The sequence below is a fragment of the Tenebrio molitor genome, chromosome 1, assembly GCF_963966145.1.
Source record: "Tenebrio molitor chromosome 1, icTenMoli1.1, whole genome shotgun sequence".
Lineage (NCBI taxonomy): Eukaryota > Metazoa > Arthropoda > Insecta > Coleoptera > Tenebrionidae > Tenebrio > Tenebrio molitor.
The window spans coordinates 40,341,675-40,358,384 of record NC_091046.1 but is presented as its reverse complement, the minus strand read 5'-3'; the positions used below and the strand labels follow the sequence as shown (position 1 = coordinate 40,358,384).

Sequence of the window (16,710 nt, the reverse complement as noted above, 5' to 3'; positions counted from 1 at the left end):
ACGTTCCCACAAGAGCCAGTGAAAAATATTTTGGTTTTGTGGCCGGTTCATAAAATTAATAATGCCGATAAAACATCCTTTTATGGTCCCGCTGGATGATACAACTTTCAGTTTATGATCCGGGCACTAAGTTTAGCCGGAATGTATTTGCTAGTTGGCATCTAAGATAAGAATCTTGCGCCGCAGACGTCTGAATGTATTGTAATAAAACGGGATTATCTCGAATTTACCCCCGATCGGTTTACTAATTTACATAAAATAAAAACACGACGGACGTGTCTTAATAAAATTACTGGAATTGCGGAGCCGGTCGTGGATGTAATGAGCCGGTGGAGTCTGGAAAAGAATTTAATTTAACCACATCGAGAATACTCCAATAAAAATTTCACTTGATAATAATTTTTCCGCATCCTCTCGTATTTGCTATTCTGAATTCTCGCTCGGCCAGAAACAACTGTCCAGCAATGAGTATCAAAAAGGTTAAGTACTCTTCATTTTTCATTACAGTAAAAATTACACATTTTGAAATTTTCTTGTGGAATAATCTGGACTGTAACAATTTTGGCAGTGTGTCTACAGTGGGACCAACTTCGTGACAATTTCGCTGCACATGTGGTCTGATCGTCGGAATTGAATTACGTCGGTTAGATATTCATTGATTAGGAACAGATTCGCATAAATCACTGTAGAACACGTATGTCTCTGACATGTATTACCACTGGACACGATATCAGAGTAATAATCTTGAAGACCCATCCGGAGATAACTTACAGATCCGAGACCGCCATCGCAATGGAACTAGCAATTTTTACGCAAATCTCTAGCTTCGTTGGAAATTTCTAAGTGACAAAATTAATTAATCCAAATAAATTACATCGCACTAAAACTTGCTTAAAGCGATTATGAACTAGTGGAGTGACGGATGCTGCGTCCCTTTTGCTCGAGGCTCGAGGTGTTCTCGAGCTTTGCGGCCGATTTTCTCAAATTTATTTTTTGTCCAGACGGTGCAAGTTCGCGTCTGACATGATATAAAGCTTTTAATTTACTCAAGCTTTGGACAAAATTATTGACCCCGCACAAATAAGTAATCACAGAAATTAACCTGTTTATACAAGTGTTCCAAAACTGCCGCCAAAACATGATAAAATATACTGAATAATACTAAATCATTTAAAAAAATCCGTTTTTGTATGTCTCCAAAAGATAAAGAGTTGCAAAAGCTGGAAGAAAGTGATCATGTATCTAAGCACTCTATGTGTGTATATGTATTCACACTATTTTATATGGCCATATGGACATAACTGACATGTTACATTAAAAAAAAATGTTTTCCTTCTTTTATAACATTTTCGACACACTCGTTTTATTTAATTTTTTTGAAAATTTACATTTGCCAACATCGATTTACCTTACAATGTCAAAATTTAATCAAGTTGTAACACAAAAATTTAAACCTCTGTAAAATTATGCAGACGCATAAAAAACCCGTCTTGATTGCGATTTCGCGTTGATGTTGATTGGGAAATTGCTGTGTAATATTTTTTGGCAATATTTTTGAAACACCCTGTATAATGGCCACTCGACTTTTTCATTAGGGTGCAGCTCAAAATGTATGTTCTTTAAATTTGTTTTGAACGCAAAAACGGCTAATTAAGAGAGTTTTCAAGTTTTGAAGCTTTTAAATGTTTAACTAGGATAATTTAGATGACAAGATTGACAAGGGCTGCATAATGCAGTTTTTGAAAATCTAGGACATGAAGTGTAGCTTTTTGTAAACGTAAAATATATCTTCCAAGGATGACAAACCGTTATTTTTTGAATTTTATTATGAAGTAGGGAAGTGATGGATGCTGCGTCGGAGCTACTAGAAGTGTTCGATTTCTCGAGCTTTGAAGCACATTTTTTCCCAAATTTATTTTTTCCCGACGCTGCAAGTTTCTCCACGTTTCACCTGACAAGCTTTTAACTTGCTCTACCTTTGTAGAGGGCAGACGGAATAATTGCCCCATCGCAAATAAATAATCACAGAGATGAATCTATTTATATGTGCAATTTCCTTTAGATCTGGATGTGATTCAGCTGGAAATGTAGACTTTTTTCGAGCTCGTGTATTTGTGAACGCGAAAACGGCTAATTAAGCGAGTATTCACAGCTGCGACCCGCTCCCGACTCTTCGAGGATAATTAGGTGTAATTTGAAGCTTTTAAATGTTTCAACTAGGATAATTTAGGTGACAATGGCTGCATAATGCTAATATTAAACATGGCGTTTTTGAGATTGTGCGAGATGAAGTGGGAATCGGCTTAAAAGCCCTTTTTCAGCAGGAAACGCTCGCCTGAATATATTTCATGAAGGGTGTTATTTTTTCAGGTGCTGCCGCAGCATCAAGGATGTACGTGGATGCAATCAGTAAGCTGGCCCGACAGGCGCAGCAAGGAACCTGGGGCGGTTCTTCAGACATCGGTGAGTAAACTGTCTGTTGTTTACTTTCTTACCCTTTTTTACTCGGAGCGGATTAATTTCACGAGTTGCTCCTTACGTCATATCCTGCAAAGGCGCTGGCGGAATTTCCGCCTGAAATATGGACGAGGGGAAATTTAAAAAATATATCGGAAAAGACGTTTTGCTTTTATTGCGTCCATTATTTGTCGTTATGTTACATAATCCTGCATGGCTGCTTTTTATGGCTGATATAAAACACGCATTACACTTAAATCTAGCTCTTTCGACAAACACGCAGCCCGCTCCTTCTAACCAATACCACAACGCCACGCTGAAATATGGCGCGTTATTTAGAAAAACTACTAACAACGCCACCTAATAAAAGAGCCTTTATAAGAGACGTGCCGCCATTTGTTTCGCTTGCCGAAGGATAATGGCCGGATAAAAGCATCAGGAATCGTCCTTTTATCCGCGATCCTTAATCAACGCTCCTACCCCCCCACTTAAGACCGAATTATTCCGTAATACACCATAAAAATTCAGCCCTGCGCTTATATGCATTTATATTGAAAGTCCCCCAGAGAATTACAAGATGCTCCGCATGTTCCCATTTTTGATTGCGATTTATGGCGCAGCCCGAGGTGTAGGTATCATCTTTAAATTAATTAAATTTCATCAATGATTTCTTTTAGAAAAACTTTTAACGTTATTAAAGGAAAATTTACATTTCACTTCACTTTTATTATTACCCTCTCAAAGAGAAAAGTATGTTATCGCTCCTTTTCTTTTCACACACTTTTTAAAAGTCTATTAAAATATTCAAATTGGGGCTTTTAAAGAATACGACTAAATCAAAATTCGTACCAGACTTAAAATAAATTGCTTTTATCCGACTGGAGCGCATTAAGAAAGGACAAAATAGAGTTAAGGACAGTGGGGTGGCCGACCCGGACTTTTTATCTGAAAAGTGGACCGAATCACGTATGTTTCAGCCTTTCAGACACGTTAGTCTCCCGGTCGTTTGTTTTGTAAATTTTATTCTCTCCGCAAATGTTTGGGAAAATAACCGCAAAGAATGCTAGCCAGTAGAAAAAGACTTATTTTATTGTACAAAAGTGGGAAGATATGTGTATTTGCAGTCTTAAACTAGAAAACAGAAAGATAACATTTCCTCCACGCACCTCAAATATGAATGTGTCTCAGTTTTATTTTTATGCAATTGTAAGTTGTCCGAACGCTTAATTTAGCAAAGAGATTTGAAAAAGTTTCGAAGAATTACCTTTCAAAATTAATTTAACATTTTTAAATAGGATTATATTAAATTGTCATTTTTGAAAAAACTAGATCTTGGAGGAGAATAGAATTGATTTGTTTTAGCCATAACGAAATCAAATCATCTTTAAGCAATTCTCGTGCTTTCTTTCTTTCTTTCTTTCTACCCGATGGCGAAGTGGTGAAAAACATAAAATTAGCAAATAGTGAAAATCATCATAAATACTCGTATTATAAAGAGAGCAGCAGTACACTATCCAAAAAGTTGCTCTGTACGAGTATCTATAAATGAAAGGGGGATCCTAATAGGCGTTGAAAGTTTGCCGACTCTTTCACCAGAAATCGAATAATGTTAGTATAATCTACGATATGCAACCCTCAGAACAAATTAGTTTTACTGGTTGCCTGACAAAACAGGTGCTTTACGAAGAAAATGAAATAAAAAATATAATACTGAAATGCATTATTGATAGGTCTCAACACTTTCAACAAATTACGTATTTATTGTACACTTAAGAAGAAGGTAAATAACACCAGTAACTCAGTTAAAATAGTAATAATGAAAATTAAAGAAATGGCTCGAAGTGTCCATTCAACAAGATTCTGTCAGGGATTAATTCTTTTCATCTTATTTTTTTAAATACATAAAAGGAATGATCAAGTAGAAAATCAAGTAAGAGAGGCGGGACTGGTATTCTTCATTAAAAAAAAAACAGGGAAATTTCTTTAAAATGAATTTAACAAATTGTAACAAAATTAAAGGAAACAAAATAGGTCCGGTTAGTCATTAATACCAGGACTTTTAAGACAAAAAGAAAACAACGAAAAGCACTAAAAAGCTCAGGACCATATACTTACAGTGATTCATTTCCTGCAAACATTAGTATTTTGTTAAAAAGTAGAAAATGCGAAATACATAATAACAAGAGGGAAAGCAAATAATTGTAAAAAAAAAATGAGGCAATTTTTTTATAAATTCTAAACCTATTACTCGCATGAAATTTTATAAAAGTAAAGGGACTAAAAAAGTGCATTTCATATGCATAACAGCAGCCAACACCTTTTTTTTTATTATACTTAATCAACTTAAGTACATAACATTTTTGGTTTACAATACAAAAATTTCCGATAATAATGCGGAATCTGGAAAAGTGCCCCGAATGTTTTATTATTAGATTCCAAGGAATCTGGCTATTTATTTTGTCATTAAATGTCGATTTGAGATAGTCCTAATTTTTTAAATTTAAATTTTTTTGTTATTTTATTGAATAAAAATAACTAATTTCGAAAAAATCAAATATTATTCTATTTATAAATCGAATTTACATAGATTTTCTTATTTACTTTCCACAGTTGTCTACTGCCATATTGTATGATTTCAGTTGTTTTATTCTATGTATAAAATGAAAAAGTGTGTTCATTGCCAACTCCTTTATGTCTCCAGAGAAAATTGTGAATGAGGAACGTGCACGTTGAACGACATATTACAATTAAAAACGTGGAGAAATCCAAGTTGTACAGGGTGATTGAAGTTTTACCCCCCGCACGATTTAACCCTATTAAAAACTTAGTAAAAATTACGAAACTTTAGGGTTACATTCCCTTCATGTAAAGCTTCAAACGTGGGCAATCAATTTTCCTGTATCACTCATCATTCAGAGCCATAAAAGGTAATTGTTCACTTTAACTACTTCTGGAATTTTCGCGTTTTTTCTGGCTAGACAGCCTCAGGGCGTCCTCCTAGATCGAGTCCCACCATTCAAACCTTGTGCAAATGCCTTTTTTCTCTCTTGTTGTGTTTCAAGATCGCGTCAAGGTCGCGCCAAGTCTTAGTATAACTAAAGGATAAGGAAAATTTTCATTTGCACAAGGTTTGACTGGTGGGAAACGATGTAGGAGGACGTCCTGAGGCTGTCTAGCTAGAAAAAACGCGAAAATTCCAGAAGTAGTTAAAGTGAACAATTACCCCATAAAATTTAAAAAAATTGATTTTGACCAAAAAATGTTTTTTCCGTGCACGTTTATAATTCACAATTAATTCAAAGACCATATTTATGAAATTCGCATCAAAAGAGGATTAGTTTTTGAATTATTCCAATTTTAACATTAGCAGCTAAAAATGATCAAGATTTACAACTGCAGTGTCATAAATAAATACCTCTTTGTTGGGAAACATCTGTTGAGAACTTTTCTAGTAATTCTTTAGTCTCTTAAGGGTGTCATAAATAACCCATGTCAACCTCTATTGTTGAAGTGACCGCCCAATTTAATAATAAATCATAGCTAAATTTTGGACTTTAATATCGAATTCTATTGATTTCAAAAACCGGTGATGCTTTCATGATTTCAATGACATCAAATTTTTCCTAAATTTTTGAAAGGACTCTCAGTAAAAAATTATGTAAATTAATGCAGCGGTTATTGAATTAAAACGAAATATATACAGTGCATTGTTTTAACTGTTGCCATAGGGAATTGCATGGTAAAACTTATACCTCCTGTTAACTTTTGTTCTGACGAAAATATTCAAACCATTTTTGGAACAAAGTTGGAAGATTTTTTAAACTATCGAATAGATTACAATTCAATATCTTAAACTGTCGGAAAAGTTGTGAAAAAATATGTCTAGGGCGCCGGAATAATAGTACGTCGAGCGGCCGCCAGAATAGCGTCCCAGTCGGCTCAACTAGCACCTGAGACCTGACCATCTCTAGTTTTGACTTTTGTCACTTTCATTTAAAAAATAAATAGCGAGATCTCCTCGAGGCTATGATTAAATTAGCTTCTGGAAGGCAGAACATGTAAACATTTATTTATAAAAAAAAAAAACAAACAAAATGTTAACGTACAAATAACTCAACAAATTAACAGAAATTATCAAAGGAAATGTTCAAAGTGTTTTCCTTCGGCTGCTAGACAATGGTTCCAAGCGATCTTGAAAATTTCTTCGCGTGTTTTGTCAATGTTGCACTGTAATGGAATTAATTACCAGCTTCAGTTATTCTTGCCCTTAATTCCTCCACAGTTTCTTATGCGTTTTTTTTAACTCTTGCCATAGGGAATTAATTGCATGATAAAAAATATACCCTCTGTTAACTTATGATGCACTGCAGATTTGGTGCTAATTTTTATTTTTGTAATAAATCATTATCACTATATCTCTGTGCCGACTATAATAAGACTACGTAATGCATACTTTTTGAATAACGATAAGCAGTTTTATTTTACTAATTTTACTCTTCAAAGTTGAAATTAATGAACGTAAATAATTTGACAAAAAACGTAGTAGGCGATATGGGAGCAAAAATTAGGTTTTATATTTGAATTTATTATTTATTTTAATCATCGCCTCGAGGAGATTTCACTATTTATTGTTTAAATAAAAGTGACAAAAGTCAAAAGTGGAGATGGTCAAGTGCTGGTCGAGCCGACAGGGACGCTATTCTGGCGGGCCGCTCCACGTACTATTTATTATTCCGGCGCGCTAGAAATATTTTTTTCACAACTTTTTCTACACTTTAGCATATTGAATTGTAATCTATCCGATAGTTTAAAAAATCTTCCAACTTTGTTCCAAAAATGGTTTGAATGTTTTCATCAGAACAAAAGTTAACAGGAGGTATAAGTTTTACCGTGCAATTCCCTATGGCAACAGATAAAAAAAAGGACTGTACTCGTTTCATTAAAAAATTTGAAATTTTGACAGAATGTTCTACAGCATTACACAATCATTCCTGAATTTTTTGAGAATTTTAAATCGATTAGAAGTGTGTGTTTTTGCTCGAGCGAATCACCCTGTACAAAATATGTATCTCGAAAGTCATAAATAATCTGCCGTCTAAGTAGATATTTTTTTAAATATTCCTTCCGGTTCTCGGGAGCATCTGAAACAATTTATTGCTGTGACAAAATAATTTCTGTTACTGAAAGCTCTTAAAATGTAAGCTATGTCACAGCTATTCCATATGGAAATTCAATGTCTTTTATGGTAGCATGGTCTGCTAGATTCTACTCTGTTTCAGAGCTAGATGATGTTCCTCATACGGTTCTTTATAAATTATAATGTTTACAATTATTAAAAGCCGTTAGCAATCTCAAAACCTGTAGATATTTCTCATATATAATATACCAAGGGACAGATATATTGCCGGAAATTTTTTCGAGCAGTCCTCACACACGAGTGTTTGTAGCAAGAAAATTACACGAGGGCGCTAGCCCGAGGGTAATTTTGAGCGACAAACACGAGTGTTGGACTGCAAGAAAAAATTTCTGGCGATATATATCTGTCCCGAGGTATATTCGGAAGAGAATCGCCCGAAAAAATTTTTCCCTAGGGCAATTATATCGGAAATTTTCCCTAGGGAAAATTTCCGCTTAATTAAATTGTGATTGGTTGCTATTCAAACAATTCGGAGTTGTGATTTATCAATATAAATCATGTGACATTTGAGGGCGATTCTCAAAACTATTTCATATTTACGTCACTTTGACATTTAATAGAGATAGGAAATAGTTTTGGGAAATAGTGAAATACGATTGACAAAAGAAGAAACCAAAAGAAAAACAGTGTAACTACAAAATTTGTATTTGGCGTCTTGCAAGGAAAACTAGTTGTGTTTTTTTCCAAATGTTTTTGAAAAATTACATTTTATTGGTATTACATATTCAATTTAGCAAAAACCTTCTTAATCAGAATATTTATAACGAGCGTCACAAGAGACAAATTGAAGCATTTTTTTTTAAGTCAGAGACCCTCAGAACTGTTATCTTTTATTACCTCTTATCTGATACAGCGAAAGAAGTTCTGCCAATTTAAATGTAAGTGTCCAACACCTGAAGGGGACAGTAAGACGTCAGTAGATAATTTTTCACTTTTTGGAAAATGGTATATTCTCTTGATCATAACAACAACGAACAACAACCGGACAACAAGTATAAGGGAATAGTAAGACAAATTCCTAATTTTTCAAGTTAGAAAATATTAATTTTTAATTAAATATCTTCGCAACAGACCTGCACTTACATGATTTAGCCTTTTTTTCATGATGGATTGTTCTTAGTGAAATTCGAATAAGACGAAGCAGCAATCAGATTTCTATTAAATTTTAATCAAAATCTTCGTCTAGAGGTGTATTTGATTAAGCAAAATTAGAAACATTTAATTGGTTAGTTAAATGATTACAATTCAAACAATCTATGACAAAACAGTACAACTCATCAACAAAAGGATCGCTTACGTTCTTGAAGCTTCTTATTTATAAATGTGAACCGAACCAACCTGATTCCACTACCTATTCCCTACAAATCCATTTTTGCATAATTTACGGCGATCAATTACGCAGATGAAAACCAATTTTTGACTTAATAATGCAAATGTAGATTTTATTCAAAATATAACTATTATTTTTTTTCGCTAACTTTGTAAATAAATATCGAAATTATTAAAATGAAGTTTTTTTTTTATTTAAAGCTTCATTTAATAACGAAAAACTACAAATTTGTTTGACAACGTAGTCGACGAAATCCCAGACCTGTTAGAAACGAATTAATTTTTCGCGATTGGCCGAAGAAATTTGGGGCCCAGCATGAAGTATCGACGATTTGCAAAGTCGACAGTCTCGAAGCGACTTAAAATTGCAAATTACCTGGCCCAGTCGCTGTCAGTGGCAGAAAGAATATTTGTTCGAATCGTCGCCCACGGCTCAATCCGTCACCGCTCCGGTCCGCAATTTTAAACATTCGATTTTCCGGAAACGAGTGTCTTGAGTTTAGAATTTTAAAATTGGCAAGTTTATTTATGATTTGCCTCCTGTCACATCAAGCCCCGGCGTCTGGAATTGACATTTCGCTCGGTGCGTGATGAATAGGTGCAAAGGTAGTCTTCAATTCGTCAATGTTATTAAGTTTCAGGTTCTAAGTTGAGATTGATGACGTGTAAGAGGAGTGCGTTTAAGGTGGTGTCGCTAATAAAAAATTTACTGTTTCGAGTCGGTGATGCATCACGTCTTTAAAATTTCATGCGTGATGGATGCTAAACGAATTCTTCCTTTAAATTTCTTTTTTTCTTATGTATGCAAATGGCCAATTTGTCCCGAAGATAAGTGAACAAATAAATTTTAACTTTGTTAAAGTTGCTGTGTTCCTATCACGCGGGAATAATTCGGGGGGAAAATAAGCTGGCGACAGGGAAACGCAAATTATCTCATGTAAAGGGGCGATCCTGTCGCCTACCCTCTCAGGCTAATCGAAAGCTCACCTCAATAAGAAAGCGCCTTTACATACGACTCCTTTATCTCATTAAAAAAATACCACCATCTGACGGATGCAGGAAGTGCACCTCCGCCTTCTGCAAGCTCCGCGTTTATTGGAAATTTCATTTTGATTCAATTTATTTTCTATATTGCTACTTAGTGAGAGGAGGCGTAAATCACGATAAACTCGTTTTCGATGGTCGATTAAAAACCGACGTCGCAATTTACCACTCGCACTCATTTCGCCAAGGAACAGGAAGACTCTTTATCGGAACGTGCCGGCATAAAAACCGAAACAAATGTCCGCGTGCTTTCACCGCCATTAAAACACATTCTTATTATGCTTCATTTCGCCCTTTATAGCGGCGGAGAAAGGTCACGCCGTTTCATCTACGTGGGCTTTTAATACCGGGCTTACAGAATTTCCACCCCGTTTATACAGGTTACTAAACGCATCTCCCAAATTAATACGAGTAGGCTCCACACGTTTCTATTTTTCTTCAGTTTATAATCAAATTTGTGTTTTTGTCAATCGAAACTCGAGAAACGCCAATATGTTTACACAAATGAATCAGATTAGGAACGGGTCCTATTGGAAGCAATAAACAAACGTCGCCGGAAATTTGATGCCGAAATCGGAGCTTTTTCCGCCTTTATTTTGATTTCATTTGCAGACTCCTACGCATCATTAACGCAACATTATTTACCGGAGCAACAAAAGATACTTTTATTTTCTACAACAACGTTTCGCTCTAGACCTGTTGAGATAGCTGAACCAACTGTTCCAAAGAGTTCATTAAGTTGGAAAACAATAAAATTAAATCAGTACAAGAGTATTTAGCTTCACACCGGAGCGATAGAACATACTTTCACTTTTTACTGTACTAACATCTAAAATCTAACATGATTTGAGTTTAATTGATATTGGGATATTAGGTGGCGCTGAAATTCACTAGTTTAATTAACTAATTTCTGCAACTCTTAATACACGTTAAAATATTGCTAAATATAATTTGCGTTCCAGTTTGTAATTTACTTCATTAGGACTAATATTTTGAAAGAGTCGTGCTTCACAGGATCTCTCAATGGTGGTTTTGGTTCGCGACACGTTACAGATTTCAACAAAGATTGAGCAATCAGGATTTATTGCACCAACAAAGCCGGTGCAGATGCACTGTGTGATGACAACGAAGTTGATGCACGAATGAGTCCAGAACAAACTTTGTTGGGTATCTCATTAATTTATTTGTCCAGTAGACATTAAAGCGTCCTGAAAGTCTATTTAAAACGTCAGCTAGTTGCTCAAGTGACAGTAACGCGATGCAGAGTTTCAGCAAACAGAAAGGACTATCAAAATACATTTACAAAAATAACACGTCGGCATTTTATTCTTAACAAAGCTAAATATAAAAAATTAAATTTTATATTATCAATTGCCTTGTGCTGTTTTTTTACCTCTCTTCGTGGGCACAAAAGTTGAGTTTTTCTTTGTGATAGTTTGTTCTTTGATCTAAAAAAGAAATGATAGAGGAAATTTATGAATGTGAAGTTTTAAATGAAATGTTATTTCAGTATTTGTATGCACAAATTCAAATTTTAAATCGTCTTAAATATTACACCAAGAATTTTTATAATAGAATTTGGTAAACACGGTACGAAGATCAAGCAATCTTGGAAGAATATCTTTCAAAGTAACTCGTTGCTCGATATAATTTTTATTTTTTGTTAATTGCTGATCAAATTTTTATGACCATGTTTCTTCTTTGTGCTTCATATGTTGCAAAAGAAATACTTAATGCTTTTATACTATGTATTTGGAATATTCAAAAGGAAAAGCACCTGGGCGGTCCTGTGATTTATGCGACAACAAGTTAGGGCGGCCACCACGTGATGTGTATTTCTATCTTTAAGTAATTCCTAACACTAGAAACCAAACAAGATTTTCCTATTTTAACCAAAATTTCACTGACAATGTGACAAGCAATAATAAACTCTTGTAATTTAGTGGTCACTATACTTCCTTTATTGTACCGAGAGTCTATTATTTGAAGAAACCCTCAATTACTCAATTACGTAGTATGTTTCCAAAACCTGCTTCTCTCGTTTAGTCTTATGTTATCAAGAAATATTAAAAAAATACAATAAAATATAACAACGTTGTAATAGTAGTTTATTTAACGAGTTTGCGTGTAAATTGGACCTTTTTTTGGCATGAGTGGACCAGTTTAAAACGCGAGTGAAACGTTCTAAAGGGCCACGAGTGCCAAAAAAGGCCCAATTTACACACGAACGAGTTGAATATAACGTTTTTTTGTTCGACGAGGCCCTTAAAGGCTCCAAATCGCTTAAAATCTTTAAAATTAGCTTGACGTTTCGTTTTGACAAGTTGCCACATTTATCAAAATCCGTTCACACAGGAGAAAATTGTCAAATTCTGACAGTGTCGAACAAAAAAAAATATATTTCGGCCTCCCAAACTGTAAAACACACCATTAACTGTCAATTTACGTTAAAGTAACTGCAATTTACTGACGGATGCTGTAAATATCTGGGGGAGTGCGGTAGCTTGCACGGTTGATTTTCTTTTTTTGCAGTTACTTTAAAATTAAAGTGTTCATGCTTTACTTTAATTTAGTGTAAAAAAACACATTTACATGTATTATTTTTCCGGTAAATGTTTTTTAAAATTTGTATTGATTAATAAATGGCTGCTAATCATAATAGGGCAAATACAACCTAGAGAGTTGGCAGCTCTGTATGTCAAAAAGTTTGTTATTTCATTATCATAAAAGTCTGCAAAAGTGCAAAATAAAACATTTGGTAAGCCGAAAAATCTAATACAAATGTCGTGCTTGAACTAATCAGTAAACCTAGTTGTCGCGCTGTAAAATACACCTACTGCATACTAATGTAAAATAACTAGAAACGGATCATTTTACCGACTTTGCATTGATTATTTAAATCATTGGGAAAACAGAACCATTTGAATTGATTCTTTTGCAAAAATTTCCTTTATGAGATTATTTTTCACCTTCGCTAGCAATAAAATTACTGTATATGTATGTACATATTACGGATTTTTATCTCATCAATTATTTTTTTTAGATTCGTCTTATTTTCTGAGGTTTAGCGTTTATTTTTATTTATTAATTTTTTTTTGGACACAATGGCTCATATGCATAAAAATAAGTAAATGCTTTTACTATCAATTTTTAAGTCTTTACTACCAATTGCATGCATAAAAACCAGCAACTACTTATTAGTGAACACTTAAAAAATACAGCATCCGCTTTTTTCAAGGTTTTGCTTAATTTTCCAGCAAAAGCTTAAGTACAAATGCATAAAATCAAGGCTTTACTCGTAGTTTGCAGTAAACACTTAAAAATTTTCAAGCTGGTATTTGAGCGACTTGAATTTTGCCTCTGTCATCTTTTGAGTTCAAGATTTCGTAAAATGGCACTGTTTCAACCTATCCCACAGCGCAAAATTTATAAAGCGCGAAAATCAGCTAGTGCAAATATATACAAACCAATGTACCGTTTCGAGGAAAGAAATGTTGAATATTTAGCTGAAATATTTTTGGGCAACACTGAGGAAAGAAGAGGAGGAGCATTATCTCCCAAACAGAGAATGGAAATTTATTTGCGATATATGGGTGATCCAGGTTTTCAGGTTGGAGTGGGAGAAGACAGTGGTGCCCATCAGAGTACGGTCTGCAGAACAGTTGACTATGTTAGTAGAAAAATTCTTGAGAAAGCTAATCAGTGGATAAAATTTCCTACAAGACATGAAGAAGTAGAAGACGCAAAACGTCTTTGGCAAGAGAAGTACAACTTTCCATGTGCTTTTGGAGCACTCGATTGTACTCAAATTAAAATCAGGAAACCTGCTGTTCATGGTGACGAATACATTTGCAGAAAGCAATTTGCATCAATAAATGTACAAGCCACTTGTAATTCTGATGAGTTGTTTACTAGTGTCGACGCTTCTTGGCCAGGATCAGTTCACGATAGCAGGATTTTACGAAATTCCGATATATTACCTGTTATATCACGATTTGACAGAGGACAAGCAGTCTTATTGGCAGATTCTGGTTATGCTATTGCTCCGTGGTTAATGTCTCCCTACAGAAATCCACAAACGCCTGTCGAAAATTATTTTAATGAACAACATGCAACAAATAGGATAATAATTGAAAGATGTTTTGGTCAGGTGAAAAAACGATTTCCCATATTAATGAATGAAATTCGAGTCTCATTAAATAAAATTCCTAGAATCATAACATCCTGTTTATATTGTCGATATTGTCGATATTGTCGAAGATGATGATAATTATCAGGAAAACGGGGAAAACGAAAATCAAGTAAGAATGCGAGGTATTCAACGGAGAAATGAACTAGCGAGAATTTTATTTGCGCTAAGATAAGAAAATACATACCTTAAGTATTCATTTATTAGTTAATTTTATAACAATGTTTTATGGGTTTCTTATTTGTTATTAACAATAATATCTAACGCAATTCACTTACAATATTACATTTGAACCATCAATTAAAATTAAATTACTTTTTATTTGTTCTTGTTGTAGTCTTATTAATTTCAGTTGTTCTAATAAGACAAGTCTTTGTAACTCGCCATTAGTAAGATTTTTGGTTTCTTCACTTTCCGCAGCGAATTTAATTTTTTTGGGGGGCGAAGAGCATGGAGGCAACTGTTTTTGCGGATATAATAGAGCTACTATTTGCTACTCCAAAAGATGATGCACCTGTAAACAAACTTCGTAATAAGATGTTTTAATCATCTTTTATATTTTAATTACCAGGCACTTTCCGCATACTTGGATTTTCTCCACGTTTACCTTCTAATAATTCAAGAAGGTTCTTTTCCCAGTCTTTTAACTTCACTGTTTTGTTGCCTGTGACCTTACTGTCAGTCTTCTTCTTAAGTTCCGTTTTCATGTTATTAAGTTTCTTTAATATTTTACTCTCCGTTATGTTTTCCCCGAAGTGTGTAAGGCATGCTCTAGACATTGCACTAAGTGCTTCCTTTTTTTGCTTTTTAATTACAGGGGTTTGCGATTTGTTCAATAGAGTGGAGAACTTTTTCAGTATTGTAACAAACTGCATTTGTCGATTATCCTTCGGGTTAATGTTATCCTCAGAATCAGACACAAACGAATTAGCATTGGATAGCTCATCATCAGACTCCATACTGATCCACAATAACTGTTAATATTTTAGAAATATTATTATTGATCTAAAAACAATTTCAGGTGTTGAAATAGGACAAAGTACCTACGTAGCGAGTCACTTACCTTCTATGAAGTTTTTAATTCCAATTTACTAATATTATTAAACCACCTAAAAAGCTTCACGTTTGCAGTCAAATTTCAGATCATAGCCGACATAAAATTCAAAAAAATCAGCACTTACTGGAAAATCTGTTAGTATACCGGGTGTAGAATTGGTTTACGAGACATAGGATTTTCCATGTAAAAATAAAGAGTTTCAATTATTGGTTCCCCTAATAATTTTATGCCAAAATAGTTAAAATGAAAGTTAGAGAGAATTAAAAATACTGTCTAATTCCACTCTTTGTTTTTTTCTAACATCTTGTGGTACTGAAAGAAAAGCAAAAAAGGAGTTAACACAAAAATACTAAAAAGTAGCACTAGCCATGAAATTTGACTTTTAAAATACTATGTATTTGTCGGATGGATGGTTTCTCTATTATTTAATTGTCTTTTGATTTGCCTTTCAAATGAAGTCGTACAGGACTACAGGATGAATGAAAAGGTGTCTTCCATTAAATGCTCAAACTTCTCTACAATTCTTCCAATTGTTTCTGTGGCAGAAATTGATCGGTCTGGGAAACCTGAAGCAAATGTTGCTTGGAAGTTGCTTAAAAAAGATCCTCCATAATAACATTTAAAGAAAGAAATACAATTTGATGCTTAGTAGTACTTTTGACTGTTTTTGTGTCAACTTCTTTCTTGACTTTCTTTCAGTACCACAAGATGTTAGAAAAAAAGGTAAGACTGAAATTAGACAGTAATTTTAATTCTCTCCAACTTTCATTGTAACTATTTTGCCGTACAATTATTAGGGGAGCCAATAATTGAAACTCTTTATTTTTACATGTAAAATCCTATGTCTCGTAAACCAATTCTACACCCGGTATACTTGATAGTAAAAGTAAAAGATTATGCATACAAAATTAAGTAAATACTGCCACTTACAGTATTTACTTCTAAGAGCACACTTTTACTGAATACTTTTACTTAAAGTAAAAACTTATTTTTTATGCATATGAGCCAATAACTCTTATACCCTAACAAATTTGTACTCAACAAGCTAATTTTTTTATTGCAATGTAAAAAGACTTCTCAGAAATATTTGAACGTTGTTACATTTTCTGCCATTGCGATTTTGCCACAAGTGCATTGTCCTGAAATGTCTCGCGGTGAGAGGAAAATAAAACCAGTTTTCCTAGCGATACATTTTCAAATATTACATTTCTATTGTCGATTCAGCGAGTGAGTACGAAGTCAGTTTGGCAAACCCGACCTACATTTGCTAATTTACAATAGCACAGACATAGATTCTCACCTTCTTCTTTGTATTTTTTTTTTTTTCGTATCCCATCTCCACCCGGCGACACGGCAATTTTGCCGGAGTACATACACTATTACGGATATTACTATCAAGTAATAGTGCAGTGCTTATCAATAAATTGTATTATTATT

At 34.1% G+C, this 16,710-nt stretch overlaps 1 protein-coding gene across 2 annotated transcripts in view; it reads left to right on the top strand.

The window, feature by feature from the left end:
- The window catches only part of IRSp53 (Insulin receptor substrate 53 kDa), a 107,354-nt gene that overhangs the window by 72,608 nt on the left and 18,036 nt on the right, over window positions 1-16,710 (top strand). For both annotated transcript variants that reach the window (XM_069045076.1, XM_069045071.1), the window contains exon 4: window positions 2,371-2,463. In XM_069045076.1, coding sequence (XP_068901177.1) covers window positions 2,371-2,463 — 93 coding nt within the window. The remainder of the gene's footprint in view (window positions 1-2,370; window positions 2,464-16,710) is intronic.